The 16,048-nt window shown below is 47.8% G+C and overlaps 1 protein-coding gene across 1 annotated transcript in view; it reads right to left on the reverse strand.

Annotated features, from left to right (window-relative positions):
• The window catches only part of NAT10 (N-acetyltransferase 10), a 38,817-nt gene that overhangs the window by 19,503 nt on the left and 3,266 nt on the right, over positions 1 to 16,048 (reverse strand). The window contains exons 2-11 of the mRNA XM_090262794.1: positions 15,397 to 15,516; positions 14,908 to 14,999; positions 11,535 to 11,706; positions 10,160 to 10,282; positions 8,347 to 8,408; positions 6,748 to 6,862; positions 6,550 to 6,657; positions 2,245 to 2,378; positions 1,003 to 1,096; positions 757 to 855 (exon numbers count right to left, since the gene is read on the reverse strand). Coding sequence (XP_090118920.1) covers positions 757 to 855; positions 1,003 to 1,096; positions 2,245 to 2,378; positions 6,550 to 6,657; positions 6,748 to 6,862; positions 8,347 to 8,408; positions 10,160 to 10,282; positions 11,535 to 11,706; positions 14,908 to 14,999; positions 15,397 to 15,504 — 1,107 coding nt within the window. The 5' untranslated portion in view covers positions 15,505 to 15,516. The remainder of the gene's footprint in view (positions 1 to 756; positions 856 to 1,002; positions 1,097 to 2,244; positions 2,379 to 6,549; positions 6,658 to 6,747; positions 6,863 to 8,346; positions 8,409 to 10,159; positions 10,283 to 11,534; positions 11,707 to 14,907; positions 15,000 to 15,396; positions 15,517 to 16,048) is intronic.

Here is a 16,048-nt window from a genome sequence, read left to right on the forward strand (position 1 = left end):
TTCTAGAAGGAGACCTAATAAGAAAAAAAATTAAGATTCTTAGGTAAGAGGCATAAATACTTGGAATCATCCATAATCTGGACTCTGATAAAGGGTGTATGTACCTCCTTCACAGGCATGGCTCCTTCACAGACATAAAGGTTAAGTTTACCTGGCCCACTTCCCACCTCAACCCCACTCCAAAAATAATCAAGGAACCTCCGCCAGTAGGAGCTGGTGGGTCTCTGTCCCTTCTGCAAGCCCGTCACACTGATGCTTCTCTACAATTTAACAAAATTGCAGCCTTTGGACAAGCGCAAACCATTCAGGCTTACAGGGCACTGGCGATTTATAGAGCTTTCAGGGAAACGCTGTTTAAAATGAAAAACAGGCTGTTCACTAAACCGCAAAGATTCAGGGTCCATTTCTGCAAAGTTCTTTTTTTGTTTTAAATGGCGAGGTTATTGTTCTAGTTACTGATGCACCATTTCGAAACCTGCTGTCACTAAACAAAATTAGAACTGATGTGAGATTAGCATACTCTCAATCCCACTTACTGAATTTTCACGGGTCAAAATCACAACTTTCCAAACTGGCTAAATACATTTGTTAGTTTGCCTGAATGTTTTTCTTTAGAAGAGGCTGAAAATCTGGAATAGGTTTATCCTAAAACAACCACCACATGGAAGACATGCATTTACACAGGACAAAAAATGACCATGAAAGAAAACACCTTCTGGCCATTTGAAGACAGCAGGGTTTTGGAACACGCCTCACCTGAATGGTCTGCCTGTGTTCTCGGAAAATGTTCACTCTGATCACCGCTTTGTTAAATTCAGGGTTCAAAGACTGAATAATCTCATAATCCAGATGCTCCTGATGGGGAAAGAGTCAAACCAGTAACAAACGTTAGAAACAAGCTTTAAAAACTAAACAGCAAGAACGTGGGCCTGCGTCCTGAAGACTTCCCCTGTGTTTAAACTCACCACTCAATCAAAATAGATGCTTAATCTAACCTCCTACCTGATATTGTAGCGCATCAAATCCTTTAAAGACAAATTCGAATAGGGTGTGGAGGTTATCCGGGCTTGGGGAGGTAACAAAGATATTGGAGTACCTATTGAAGAAAGAAAAAGAAATTTTTCTTTTACATAATTAGGAAATCCAAGAAATGTTTAGAGAACTTAAGAAAAAAGAAAACACTTCTGCTTGCCCAAGTCACACAGGTGATAATCAGAGACAATGGCAGGAAAAAATCAGGACCATCTTCGGGGAGAAAAAAAATAAAGCAACTCCAGACCTGAAGATACTTTTCCTCCCAAACTAAGGAAAATACATTAACAGTCTGAAGGCAGCACATGCCGTCCCGGCAATCAGATGCACAGCTAAGAGGCGCTGTGGCAACACCCCCCTCAGTGCGCAGAGCCACGCGCTGCTCCTAGTCCTGTGCCCAGGACGAGCAGACGCCCACACCGACCACCAGCCCCAAGGAGGGGGTTTCAAAGTGGGGAGTCAGAGTGCTGCACAGGTCCTCAGGCCGAGGCCACAGCACACCCCTGAGGGACTCCTGTGGAGGCACAGGACGCTAACGCCCAACGGGCCAGTGGCCACTGGAGCAGCAAGAGGAACAAAGGTCTAGCAGTCAGGAACTGAGTGCAGCCCCAGGGCCAGTGACTTGCTCAGGGACCTTAGCCGAGTCACTGAAACTCCTCAGGGCTTGGTTTCTCCACCTATGAAACGCTCACAGGGTGACCGGTGACTAGGAGCACCATGGAAGATGATGTGTATGGTACAGGAGAGCGTGGTCTCTTAGGTCCATTCTAGGTCCAGTTTGTGTCTGTGAAGTCAGAAGCACGAACTGCTGGCAGCTGCATAAATCCCCCACCCGGAGCCAAAAAAAGTAACATCACACTCAAGGCAGCTCCTCAGAAGTATCTTCTATTGATCAAAATCATTGATACATCAAACGTGTACTTTCCTCAGTCAGCAAAGCTGGTCATCCAAATTCTCATATCCTGAGAATTTTTAAGTTTCTTGCCAGCATTTCTTTGCTTTCATGTACGTTTGTTTGTATGTATGTGTGTCTGTCTGTCTGCACATGTGTATTTGCACCTCTGGGGAGCTGGGAGAATGTGTTGCTGTTTCTGGATGGGAACCTCAGACCTAGAGAAATGACCTAACAGCCTCCCAGTTCTGAGTCCTAATCCCACACACTGCTGCTGCAGAGCCAAGAGTTCCTACAGGTGGGGAATCGAACCCTCTTACCCAAAAGCCACGGCCCCAGCAATAGCCAATCCCAGGGCTGCAGATTTTCCCCTTCCCCGGGCAGCTGTGAGTGCAATGGTACTTCTCAGGGTCTTTTCAGAGATGCCCTCAATGAATTTCAAGACAGCTTTGGCCTGTGGAAAGAGACGCGTATTAGGTGAGCTCTGAGAAAGGCCAAGTTCCAGCCACCTGCCACCATCACCATGGAGAAGTCAGACTGATGCCAAGGCCGAATAAAGGGGGACAGTTCCTACAGGCCAGTAAGAGAGGCTCAGCACTTGGACTTCCACTCCTGCAGGCACCTCCCTTCTCTGTGTCTTGAGGCTTCAAATACCAATTCGATGCTGATAATTCCAAATGCACATTTCCAGGGCCACTGCCCCTGCACACCTCCACCTGTACCTCTAAAAGACACATCAAACTTAAAACCAAACACTTAATGTGCCCCTCAAACCTCCATCCGTATCTTCCCCATCTCAGTTAACTGTCCAATTGTTTAGGCTAAAAGCCTTCTCTATTCTCTCCCTGTGCCTGATGTATCAGCAAATCCCATCAGAGCTACCTTCAAAACCTACCCAAAATCCTACCATTCCTCACCATTATCGTCCCCTATTACTCTGATAGAGGCCACCACCCAGTCTCGCCCCCATTATTACAGTAGCCTCCTAATTAGTTTTTCTGCTCCCATGCTCCTTCCCCTACAGTCTAGATGCAATACAGCAGCCAGAGGGATCCTTTTAAGTTAAGCCCTGGGATCCCTCTGGTGGCTGTTCTGAGAAGAGACTAAACCTAAGACTTTCCATCTCACAGAGTAAGTCCCGCAGCCCTCCGGGGGCCTGCATGGACGTACACCACCTGATCCCAGCTTCGATGGCCGACTCCTGGCCACTCACTCTGCTTCAGCCCCATCAGGCCCCTTGCTAGTCCTCGAGCACACCAGGCAGACCCCCACCTCAGGCCTCTGTAGCTGGAGATCCCTCTGCTGGAAGCACTCCTCCCCCAGAGAGCCACATGGCCCGTTTTCTCAACTCCGTCAAGTCTGCTCAAATACCACCTTCTGGACGAGGCCTTCCCTGACCACTGGACCTAGAACCCGCAACCTCCCATCCTCCTCCTGGCACAGCCTATCCCTCTTTCCTGCTCATTGAGTTTCTCCATCGTACACAGCACCTACTAACTACAGGATTTGCTTATTTTCTTGAGTCGCTGCCTGTCACATGCCACCAGAACGTAAACTCCAGGAAACTGGTGTGTCCCTCTTGTTTACTGCTGAGCCCAGTGTCTAGAGGAGGGCCTGGCACCTAGGACAGAAGGTGCCAAGGGCACCAAACGAGCAGAGGGACCACCACGCTGCGCAGGGGCCAAGAGGCTCTCCAACGGGCACCTGCCCTGGGAACACGCCACTGAGACCGGGAAGGTGGCCAGATGGTCCTGCCTGGCCTGTCTGGTCCTAAAGAAGTTGCCTTACACACCCAGGCAGTGACATGAAGACACTGAAGAGATGCAGGCCCAGGCGAATGGAAGGGAAGGACGGAGAGGGGCCACAGAAGCCAAAGTGTCTCCAGATGGAAACACTCAGAGGGTATCCAGGTCCTAGTCATCCTAACTTGGCCTTTGCTGAATGCTGTATTTTACCCTTTTTTTACTTTAATATAAGGAAGTTATAAACTCCGATAAAATATAACAAAAAATTCACTAACATAATAATACAAGGGTATACAATCCGCACTACAAATGCATTTACATACACAGTTGACCCTTGAACAGGGTTAGGGGGACCCACTGCCCTGAGTCTAAAATCCATGGATAACTTAAATTGGCCCTCTGCACATGCAGGTTCCCAACCAGTTGACCCTCGAACTGTACGCATCAAATTTTTAAAATCCACATATATATGAACCCACACAGTTCAAACCCATATTGTTCAACGGTCAACTGTACTGTGAAATAATTACAATACGTTCAACTAAAATTCATTTCCCATTTAGCTACAATAAAAATAAAGGAAAAAAATTTTGTCCCTGTGACGAGAACTCTTAGCATATATTCTCTTAACAATTTTCCTATGTATCCTCATGTTGTATGTTACATCCCTAGGACTTATTTGTCTTACAACTGAAAGTATGTACCTTTTGACCACCTTCCTCCAATTCCCCCTACCCTTATCCCCTTCCTCTGGTAACCACAAATCTGATCTTTTCTTCCGAGTTGTTTTAAGATTCCACATACTCTCTGAGATCATACAGTATTTGTCTTTCTCTGACTTATTCACTTAGTGTAATGCATTTAAGTTCTATCCCTGTCGTCACAAATGGTAGGATTCATTCTTTTTTATGGCTGAATAACAATAATATTCCACTGCATACATACCACAATTTCTTTATTCCTTCATCCATAGACAGACAAGTTGTTTCCGTGTTCTGGATATTGTAAATGATGTTGCAATGAACATGAAGGTGTAGATATATCTTTTTGAACTAGTGTTTTCATTACCTTTGGATATGTTCCCAGAAGAGGAATTACTGGGTCATATAATAGTTCTACTTACTGTTTTCCACAATGGCTGCACCAGTTTACATTCCCACCAAGAGTGCGCATGGGTTCCCTTTTCTCCACGTCCACGTCAGCATTTGTTATCGCTTATCTGTCTGATGAGGGCCATTCTAACAGGCGTGAAGTGGTGTTTCACTGTGGTTCTAAATCTGCCTTTTTCCTATGCAGTTCCACATAAATTGTGGGAGTGTTTTTAGTTACTTCTGTAGAAAATGCCATTAGAACCCTGACAGGGATTGCACTGAATCTATAGATGGCTTTTGGCAGTATTGATATTTTCACAACACGGTGGTGGGCAAAAAGAGGTTTACAGTTGTAATACAAATAAATAACACAATAATTGATAAATAATAACACAAGAATAAACTCTGCTTTTCACATACAATTGGAAACCTACTTTTGCTGAACCCCATATTCTTTCAATACATGAACATGAGACAACTTTCCATTTATTTGTGTCTTCTTCCATTTCTTTTACCAATGTCTTGTAGTTTTCGGCATAAAAAGCTTTCCCCTCCTTAACCCTTTGAGTGCCAACGTCGCTGTGAGTGACACTGCCAAATTTTCCCAAGTGTTAGCATCGTTCCCAGCGACTCTTTTTTCGATGGCTATAAACGTAAATAACAATGGGATAATTCGTATTTTATGTTTTGTTCTCTTTTTTGTACCTCAGGTTATATATTGATATAGTTTTTTCTCATGTTGATCCAAATTTTGATTACGCATGGCACTCAAAGGGTTAAATTTATTCTAAGTGTTTTATTGGTTTTCTTTCCTCTTCAGAAACTTCATTGTTGATGTAACACCTTCTATTTTTAATGCACTCTTTTGTATTTAGTAATTTTTTTCTGGTTATAAGCCATATGTTTCCCTGTAATACTACTATTGATATTATAGTTTCTCCCTCTTCTGCCCTTCCTCCACGCTCTGTCTCACCTCCTCTCTCTGGTGGTAAAGAGAGTACTAGGAAATGGTTCAAAGCCACCTAGAGCCTGCAGGCTGGACTGCAGAGACAGCCCCAAGCTGGTAATTCTACTTCCAGAATGAAAAGAACCACCAGCCTGTGTGGACTCAGCCCCGAAGGCACAGTGTCACTGAGGCTGCTTCCCATCAGGACAGCAGAGCACCGGACCGAGAGGCCTATGCTGCTCATCTGGCTCAGGCTAGGCGAGAGCCCTACACACGCCAGCCAGCTGGAAGGCCTCCGGGCCACACCCAGGCAGCTCCCAGCACAGCCCGGGACCCTGGCCACCTCAATGAGCAGAGACACGCATCCTGGCACTCCCACCAGCCTGCTGTCTGCGCATAAAGACCAAGCACACCCCACCCCATCAGGCCTCCCTCTGGAACCGGGGTTAGTACAAGGGTCCTCAAGCTCTCCGCTCGCTTCTATACAAGGCAGAAGCAAAAACCTTTGTTATCAAAACTTAACTCAAAAAGAACACAAGCATATCACCGTGTCTTTGGAAAAGTGCTGAGGGAGTTCCACTTTAAATTTAATCCATCACCCCCCAAACCCCGCTCCCTGAACTGTTCATCGGGGACCAGAGGGAGGGAATCCCGGACTTCTGTTGTGAACCCAGACAGGACAGAACAGCCCTGCTATCACTCCATAAGTCTGAACAAGAGAAAATGCCCTTCCCCATGGCGGATCCAAGCTTGCCTGGCCGTAATCAGGCGTCTTGCTTCCTGTACGCACAGCCTCCCCTGTGACCCACGCGGGGACGGGGAGCTGCTGACCGCCACACTCACCTGGTCTAGGGTCTTGCAGCAGTCCACCAGCACGCCCACAGGCTGCGTGTCGTGCAGGCTCTCCTTCAGCTCCTTCAGCTCCAGGTCGGAGGGGCCGAGGCTCTCACCCTACCGGAGAGGAGAGGTTGGCCAGGGCCACGGGAGAGCCACACAACAAATGCAGCCTCCCCCGGGGCCTCGGACCCACGGCTGACTCACCGGGGTCTGCGGAGGCAGGGCCTCGATGCTGGCGGCGTGGGAGGAGACGGGCAGGATGCGGAGCTCATCGTCAATGACAAGGCACTTCTCACAGGAGGCCAGGGAAAGAATAAACCTGAGGGACCAAACCACCGTGACGACGTGTTGTGCGGGAGAGGGCCGATGTCTATAAGGTCTACACAATCAAGGTGTGGCTCTTCTTCAGGAAAAGCAGGTGGCCCCACGTCTCTGAGAAAGCCAGAGAGAGCCAGAGAGAGCCAAAACCCAGCTGCAGAGCAACGTGAGGAGATGCCGAGCCTCCGCCACAGGGCGCCCGAACACGCTTTACAGTCAGGAAACCCGAGCACGCTCTGTCAAGGCTGACCACAGGTGCTCCCCTCGTGCACACCCGCCCCAGCTCCCTGAGCTCGGGGCCCCTCCACACCCTCCCAGGCCCGCCCTCAGCACTGTGTGTCGCAGGCCACCCTTAGGTGCGAAACTCCAAGCCCACCCCACACATGCTCACTGATCACACAGGGAAACATACCCACATGGATTTACCTTCTGTCTCAAGGAAGGGAAAATAAGGAAAAGGGAGGACAGGAAAGCTCCCTTAAGAAACATAACAAACACACATATGTGCATGTAGGAAAACACGTGTTTGCCTATGAAATTGGAACTTCTCCCACAAATGCAAGAAGAAGGCCTCACGCGCTACTTTCACAGGCTTCAGTTCCACCCAGGAGCACGTGGTAGCTTCCTGGCCTACTCCCACTAAGGTCAAGCCTCAGAGATGATTAAAATTCAAAAGGGCCCAGGGTTCATCAAGGCCAGGATTTCTAAACCTCAGCACTGCTGACATTTAAGAGCAGATCATTCTCTGCTGAATGGGCAGTTCTATGCCTTTTACCTGTTCAGCAGCATCCCTGGCCTCTGCCCACCAGGTGCCAACAGCACCCTGTACCAAACCCCTCTTCCCCAAGTCATGGCAATCGAAATGACTCCAGACACTGCCCAATGCCCCTGGGGCAAACTGCTCCCAGCAGAGAACTGGTGACCCAGGCCACAGTTTCTTAAGGTATTTCACGGGTTGCTAACTGGTATTCCCTAAAAAAAATGCCGTGGCCAAATAAATTTGGGGAACCATAGTTAAACAGGCCCCTGCTGCTGCAAGACTTTCAGAGGCCACCACCAGCTAACGTGACTCTCACAAAGGACAAAGAGTACCAGCGTTTCCCAGACATATCGGGCCACAAAGCCCTTCGGTCACAAGGTCCCTCTTAAAACACTAGTGTTCTGCAACCCACATGTTGGGAACAGTGGCCCAGATAAGTCGCCCCTTTGACAGAGGAGTCAGCTCAGAGCCGGAGGGAGAGCGACTTGCTTAGCGCCAGGAGCAAGACAGATGCCAGCCCCCTGGCCGCAGCCTCCCACGCGCTTTTACTGCTTCCAGTTAGTCTCACACCCGCTGCTGTCAGAGATCTCACCGTCTGGGGCTCCTGTACTACCCTCCCTCCTCAGACAGAAAGCATCACAGCTCTCAGCCGGGTCCAAGATAAAAGCGTCCCTCCCACTGTGGCTCCCACAGTTACGGGACCGAGAAACGTGCTACAGACCTACCTCTCATTAAACCTTCCCACCACATCCTGATGGGCCTCCGTCCGGTACCTTGAATGCACGTCCTGAAAGAGACAACGTCCATTAACAAAGGCACCCACCCAGGGCTGAGGCTCAGGGTCCAAGTGTGAAAAAGTTCTGTCAAGCAACTCTGGGTAAAGGAGGTGCCAGCGATGCTGCTGGAAACAAAATCTGCTTCTCCACAACCTGCTGCGCTGAGCTGTCCAAATGCTCTCTTCTAGAACTGGGATCAGACACCAAATGCAATGTTTCTTATTACAACAAACGTCCCCTCACCTCATCGTGGCCTTTTTCAACATTTTACCCAGCATCACAAAGGGTATTCCGTGCAATAGAACACACATACCAACAATGCCAGACATGCTGGCACACACTGGTGTTTGATATTCTGTTCTCATGGAGCTTCCAGTCTCATGACCAGAGGGAAACAAATGAGTAAACAGATGCAAGTGTTGGCAAATGCTACAAAGAAAAAACAGGGTGCAATGAAAGCAAACGGGGGACTTACACGGGCAGTGAGGGAAGGCTCCCTGAGGTGGGAAGCATGCAGCTCAGTAAGAGGGAGGAAAAACCAACCAGCTGCCGTGGGCACCAAGTCACCTGTCCATTCACAAATACATAACGAGCGCCTCCTGAAGACCAGGCACTCTTCCAGGATCTTAGAATACACCAGTGAAGAAAACTAAGTCCCTGCTCTTAGGAAGTTTAAAGACTAGCACAGGAGCTGTAAAATGCTTTAAAGGAGAGCAAAGCAGGTTAGAGGAGTGACAGACAAAACCACCTCTTCTCAGTTGGGGGTGACAAAAGATCCTGCTGAGGAGGTGACATGTGAGCAGGGACTTCAGTGACGTGAGGAGGCGAGCCATGCACATATTCACAGGGGACAGCACGTGCCAAAGCCCTGAGTGTGCTGGGCATGTATGGGGCCTCTCAAGGAGGCCAGAGGGGCTGTAGTGACAAGTAAGGGAGGAGCAACGGTGACTGGAAGCGAAGTCCATTTCACCAGATGAATGCAGCTCACAAAACCCTGAGGCCATGCCAGCCTGCAAACCAAAGGGTTGCCAGTTGATTCCTAGTCAAGGCATATGCCTGGGTTGCAGGCCAGGTCCCTGACTGATATATTTCTCACACATCAATGTTTCTCTTCCTCTCTTTCTCCTTCCCTTCCCCACTCTCTGAAAATAAATACATAAAATCTTTAAAAAAAAAAAAAAAAGACCCTGAGGCCAATCCTAACACCATCTCTGGGCAGCTGGGCAGTGGAAAGGACTCAACCTGCCTCTCCGAACACCCACATGGCATCCAGAGACATATCCCCACTCCTAACCATGTCTGCAGCTTTGGGAGAAAACTACCTCTCCCAGAGTCAACATTCTTATAAACATGGGAGGGGAAATGGCGAACGGTCCTTCCCTACCCATTACGATAAGGGCCAGTGTGGAACTCTGTGCACAGCCCCTCGTATGCAGTACACAAATTTAGGCACTGGCATGACTCTCTGCAAATGCTATTTCAGAAATTTAACTGCATGACAGGTGCATCATATCTGAATCTCACTGGTGTAGAATTTGCAAATGCCTGGCCACAAATGCAAAATTCAGAGCTTCCTAGGCACACTCAGGGCCACTGAGATTTCTCTGCTGTGGCTTTCTCATTAGAGGCAGTCCAAGCGCTTCCAGCCCAGGGACTGTGCTGACTGCTCACGGGAGCTGCTCAATGGAAATTCTTAAAACTGGTCTACAGCAGGAACACAGACTGATTTCCGCCCTCCACAACTAAGTTAAAAAACACTTACCATGGTCATTGTGTACAATTGCTTGAGGGAATTCATGGTCCGTAGGAGGATAACCACCAGCCCGCCACCTTCCACTGTTTCCACAGTCCTGGCCAGCAAGTTTGGAGTCAAAGCTTCAAAATCCTGGAAAGAGGAGATCTTAGAAAGGACTGGTCATGCAAAAGTACCCAAAGGGAAACTTAACCAAGGGCCAGGAGATAAAGTAAAAGGAGGGCTTCAGAGTACAAACTCAAGACTGTACCCCGCACCCAACACACAGGACACACACACACACACATGCACGCACACCACCCCTTACTTAGGGGAACCACAGAAGAAAGCCCAGCCCTGGAGAACAAGTGTACCTGGTTTCACATGTTAATAATGTTTCTAATAATCTCTGGTAACATCCTTTTTGGACAGAAGCCCTCCAATCTTCATTGATTCACACCTGAATTTCAGAAACACCCACTCCATTCATTTTCTGATATGTTTATAGATGGAAGCTGTTTGGCAAAACTCAACTGCACCACATGGGGGAGCCGCTGGGTAAAGAAGCCATCATCACCACAAGTGGCAACAATGGTGAGCTTAGATTAACACCGTTCCCTACCCCTTACCCTGCAGCCATGAGCAGAGAAGAAGGCAAGATGCTTTCTCCTGGCCTCCAAGGTGGGATGCAAGCCAAACACAGGAAAGAGAAATTAGAACTTCTATCCATAATTTTCCCTCTCATTTCTTAATTCACATTTTGTAAGGTATGTTTGATAATGTATATACTCACAATATACATGTAGATAATACATACCAAAATGTGGAGATTCGTGCTTAAATGTCTTATTTTTTGTGACTCAAAGAACAAAACAAAAACCACCAAAGCTCAAAACAAAGAAAAATGTGAAACTCAAGTCTATTAACCTGCCAGATAAGAGTAAGTACCACTGAAGAAATGTCCCAGGGGTAGTTCTCTGAGCTGGAAAAGTGAGGGGATTTTAAGGACTAGAAGCGGGGGTGGGGAGAAGGTTGGTGGTGGCTATGCTGGTCAAGTCCTCTGTACCCAGCTGGTTAAAACAGGTGCAACTGCTTGTTTGTCTTCAATTAGTTCTGATAAAGATCTGAGGTCCCAGGGTCACTTGAAGCTCATGGTGCTTTCTTAATCAGCTGCCAGTTTTGGTATCGCCAGACCAGTGCCACTTTGAGAAAATCTGCTTTTTATATAGGATGAATGATCAAGCTTCCTTTGGAAAGTGGCCACGCTATCCCACTGATGGTGCTTGGGGGAGGAGGGTACGTGTGAACCTTCTCTCCTTACCGTACACTTGTTCTCATGGGGAACCAGGCAGCGTATGCAGCCCCCAGTGCTGACTCCAGTCCCAAGCTGGAGGACGTCACCCACCTGGAGAACACACATGCCGAACGTATTGCCCAGGATCTTGTGAGTCTCGTTGTAGTAGCAGTAGCGGATGTTTGTGGCGGCAACAAAGAGTTCGAAGGGGTCATCTTGCTTTAGGTTCAGTGTTCCATTTTTTATTTTTTTCTGCAGCTGACGCATTCTTTTCTTCCGGTGACTGCAATCATCCCCCCGACCCCGTGAGAGCCAGTTAACCAGAGGGGCTCAAGAGTTGGGAGCAGGGGCTAAGCGCAATGATCACCCCCTTAGACCCTCAGAGCCAGGAGGGAACTTGGGAGACCGTAGGGCTGATCCCCTCCCTTGAAAGGAGGGGGATCCATGCAGTGGTTAAGAAAACAGGCCTCAGAGTGAGACAGTGCAAGTCTGTGTGGGAACACTGCTGTTTTACTCTTCAGCAAATACTTCACTCTAAAAGGAGGGCAGTGAAAGTACCTGAACCTCTTACTGGCCAGAGCCAGAGCCTGAAACCAACCTCAGTGGCCTCATTACCTCAGTCTCAAGCCACTACTTCAACTACATGGTGCTGCTCGCCAGAAGACCCCAGAAAGGCGTGGTGATGGCAGGTTATTTTATTCATCTTTCCTAACTGAATTCATCCACTCCCTTCCCAGACTGTGGGATCAAGTCCTCAGAGGCAGCTCTAATATAAGACAATACTGATAGAGGACATAAGGGCTGGAATGGAATCTGGGCATCTCTCACAGATCCCTGAACTCTTCTTCTGTCTTACAAACCCTGAGTATCCAACTGTCATTTAATTCTGTCTTTTACAGAAAAGAGAGAACAAGAAAGTTTCAGAATAAAGAAGCACAGCTGATCAAACTTTTACCATGGTTCTCTAACTGAAGAGCTAGAACCAAGGTCTTCCTCGTCTGGGAAATAAGGCAGTTAGTTGGAAGAGCTGCCTTCCACGGTCCCTGACTCGTGCCTTTGCTCATGACTTAGAAGAAACCATCAGCTTTAACGTGATGCCCTGCGACATCAAGAAAAGGGTAGAAGAGCTGCAAAAGGCACAGAGAGATTTTTAAAAGTGCGATCAGTGTGTTAATTCAAAAGGCAAAGCTTCCTGGACACTGTGGGCTGCCTAATCCCACACCCATTTGACAGTGACCAACTGAAGAGCAGTGAGAATCACAAGCCCCAGAAACTTAAATTCTGCTGACAGGCAACAGGCCTTATTCTCAATCTGTACTGAAAATGCTTGCCTGCCCAAGAACAAAAGAATACACACAAGAAAATTTACCCAAAATCTAGCTTCTTTTAGGCAGAATCAATTCTCTTTAAAACCAAAGGAAATAAACTAACCAAATTTACCCTCTGGACTAAGTGAAATTAAAATAATTTTAGAGCCTGTTGACAATACATTCAACTCAGCAAATATAAGCAGAGCACCCACTACAAACATGCCAGATTGTCTGAAAATGTAAAAATATGAAGACAAACAGGAGAGGCCTCCTAAATAAATGAACTTGCCACGTGGGAGTAAAAAAACACCAGTACACAAAGGACTACGTCCAGAGAGAGGAAGAACACAGGCGACAGGCGCCGTAAGAGGAGACAAGCACTAAAGAGGCGGAGGAGCCGCGAGTGGGACTGAGGGACTGAGGCCAAGCTTCAGGAAGGAGGCAGGCCCTGAGAGGTGAGGGGCGTTCAGCAGCTGATGACAGAGGCGGGGGGTGGCACCCAGAGCAGAGGAGGCAGCAGGTGCACAGGCAGGGAGCTGCGCTGCACCAGAGAGCAGCCAGAGCAGGAAAGACAATTTAGGAGTATCAGAGACAAACACATTTGGGAATAGTGGAGAAGGGGACCAAAGACAGAATCACGCATGCTGGCTGGGCTTAGCACAGTAATAAGATCAAAGGAAAGAGAAGAACTCAGAAAGATGGTTTGAGTAAGAGATGCTGAGGCCAAGCAAGGAGAGCATTTCTGAGGTTATGTGCCGAGTGACAGGACCCCACACCCCGAACTCCTCTAAACACAGAGGTGAAGGCAGAACTGCCAAGTTTCTACCAGGTGACCAACCCCACCTCTCATGGCCCAGGGGTGGGCCTCCTTCCATGAGAATGTGGGACAAAGACTGACTTCCATGTAGCTGGACCTGAAACACGTAAAACCCAAGTGCCGTTTCTGTAGCAGGGACAACGGAAAACGGGAAGCTGAGCCGAAGTGGGAGCAACGGGGCAGACAAGCCGAGATGAGAGAAAGAGCAGGACCGGGGAACACGGGCACCCTGGCTCTGCCTCCAGCAGCGCTGAAGCCTCCCCTCCCACCAAGGGTTTCTGAGCCGTCCCCTACACGCCAACAAACTCCCTCATGCCTAAGCGCATTGTGCCGGCGGTCTGCTATTTACAACTACAAGTCTCAAGTTCACAGCCTCATAAGAGTAAGATTGGCCCACTGTCAAACAGAGCAGTGAACTAGTGAAGAAAGGGCTCTGGAAAGGAGAAAAGAGGGAGGAAAGTTCTCACAGTGGGGATCAGGTCACCAGCGATTCCCAAGAGCACAGTTTGGTCATGATGGTAGAAGCCGGAGCCAGACAGCAGAGAGGGTGGCCAGTGAGTGCAAAGGGCTTCCATTTCAAGGTGCTGGGCAATAAGAATGAGAGAAAATAAATGCTGGCCTGAAGGGAGAGAGCTGAGCATGTTTAATAAGAAAAAAAAAGAAAACTTCAAAGGGACATGGAGTGTCCAGCTGAGGAAAGAAGCTCAAGCTCCTGAAAGCAGTTTGAAAAGAGATCCAGAGTAGATTAAGGGGTTTGCTTTAAATATGGGATGACTGCTGGCTCAGCTGGTCGGAGCATCATCCCATGAACAGAAAGGCTGCAGGTTCAATTCCCAGTAGGGCCCATGCCCAGGCTGTGGGTTTGCTCGCTGGTCGGGGCACGTACGAAAAGGTAACCAACCCATATTTCTGTCTGTCTGTCTCTCTTCCCCTCTCTCTAAAAGCAATTTAAAAATGTCCTTGGATGAGGATAAAGAAAAGAAAAAAGAAACATGGGATGAGGTATAGCCTCCTTAACAAAAAGGAAGGAAAGGGGAGAGTGAAAATGTGAAGTAAATCTGAAATAAGAAAAGATCGTTAAAGAGCTTTTGTATTAAATGGGCTAGGAAAAGTAGAGTGAAAAAATCCTGTGCAGAAAACAAGAAATTGTACTGGAGACTTAAAGAGCTTGAAAATAATTTGAAACTTATGGTCAGGAATGAAGGAAGGACACCAACTCTATTATTTTTTCTATTTGGAAATGTCCTGAGACAGCAGCGCCACCAACAATCTCAGGAAAACTATGCCAGGGAATCATTTCCTGGCACTTAACGAACAACCAGGAATTTTAAGTAGCATGGGACACTCCAACACTTACCTGCTGAACCCCAGCTCTTTCTTGTAACACCACAGCACTGAGGGCCGAGCCTTCACAGTTGCCTTGGACAACATGTGATGAAGTATGACCACCTGCCAGAGAAAACAGCACAGAATCTCAGGGCCAAAAGAGACCTCTGAGACTGCCAGGCCCAAGACCTCATTTGACAGATATGGAAACTAAATTGAGGGCTAGGGAAGTGCCCAAGGTCACAAAGCAAATAATGCTCAAATTGGGACTAGAAGCCAGGTCACAAACACTTAACCTTGGGCTCAGTCCACCACCCCAGGCATCAAGGTTGCTAACCTGTCTCTAATATCTCTAAATATAGAGTACTTATCACTTACAAAAACACAAAGGAAGACTGCCCAGTAGGCATTTTACTTAAAGGAAGCCATTCAAGGGACCTTAATGTCATTACGTGCTAAAACCCAAGAGGGCCTATGACATGCAGACTCTTTGGGACAGAAAGCATGCACCAGGTCTCACCTGATCTTTCCCTCGATCTCCAACCACAACGAAGAGAGACCTTTGCCGCTCAGCTACCCCATTCTCTATGAGAATCCGGATTCGGTTATCCACCTTCTTCCGATGCATGGTGAAATGTCACTGAACAGAAAGAAAGGAAACACACTGGGCGTAAACACCAGATTCCGGGTGAGGAACATTAGCCGCTGCCTCCTGCAGGGCTAGGGACTGCACTGGGCACATTTACAGCTACCATCTTAACCCTCAAACAGCTCCCTAGGGAAGACATCACCCTCATTTCTAAAATTAGGAAACTGAGGCTTGGGGAGGTGAAGAAACTGTTCCCTCAACATGGGAAGTCAACAGAAAAGCTGTAATTCACACCTCTATAGATGAGTATTTAAAAATTTCAGAAATGATGTTCAAAAAATAGAATGGCTTTCCTGGCCACGTGGCTCAGTTGCTTGGTGTGTCATCCCGTACACCAAAAGGTTGCAGGTTCAATTGCCTGGTCAGGGCACATACCTAGATTGCGGGTCTGATCCCCAGTAGGGGCGTGTACAGGAGGCAACTGATCGATGTCTTTCTCTCTCATTCTCTCCCTTCCTCTCTCTCTAATATTAATAAACATGTCCTTGGAAAATTGGTTAAAAATAAAAATTTTAAAAATAGA

This window comes from Furipterus horrens, unplaced genomic scaffold, assembly GCF_987537825.1.
Source record: "Furipterus horrens unplaced genomic scaffold, mFurHor1.1.pri manual_scaffold_2, whole genome shotgun sequence".
Classification (NCBI taxonomy): Eukaryota; Metazoa; Chordata; class Mammalia; order Chiroptera; family Furipteridae; genus Furipterus; species Furipterus horrens.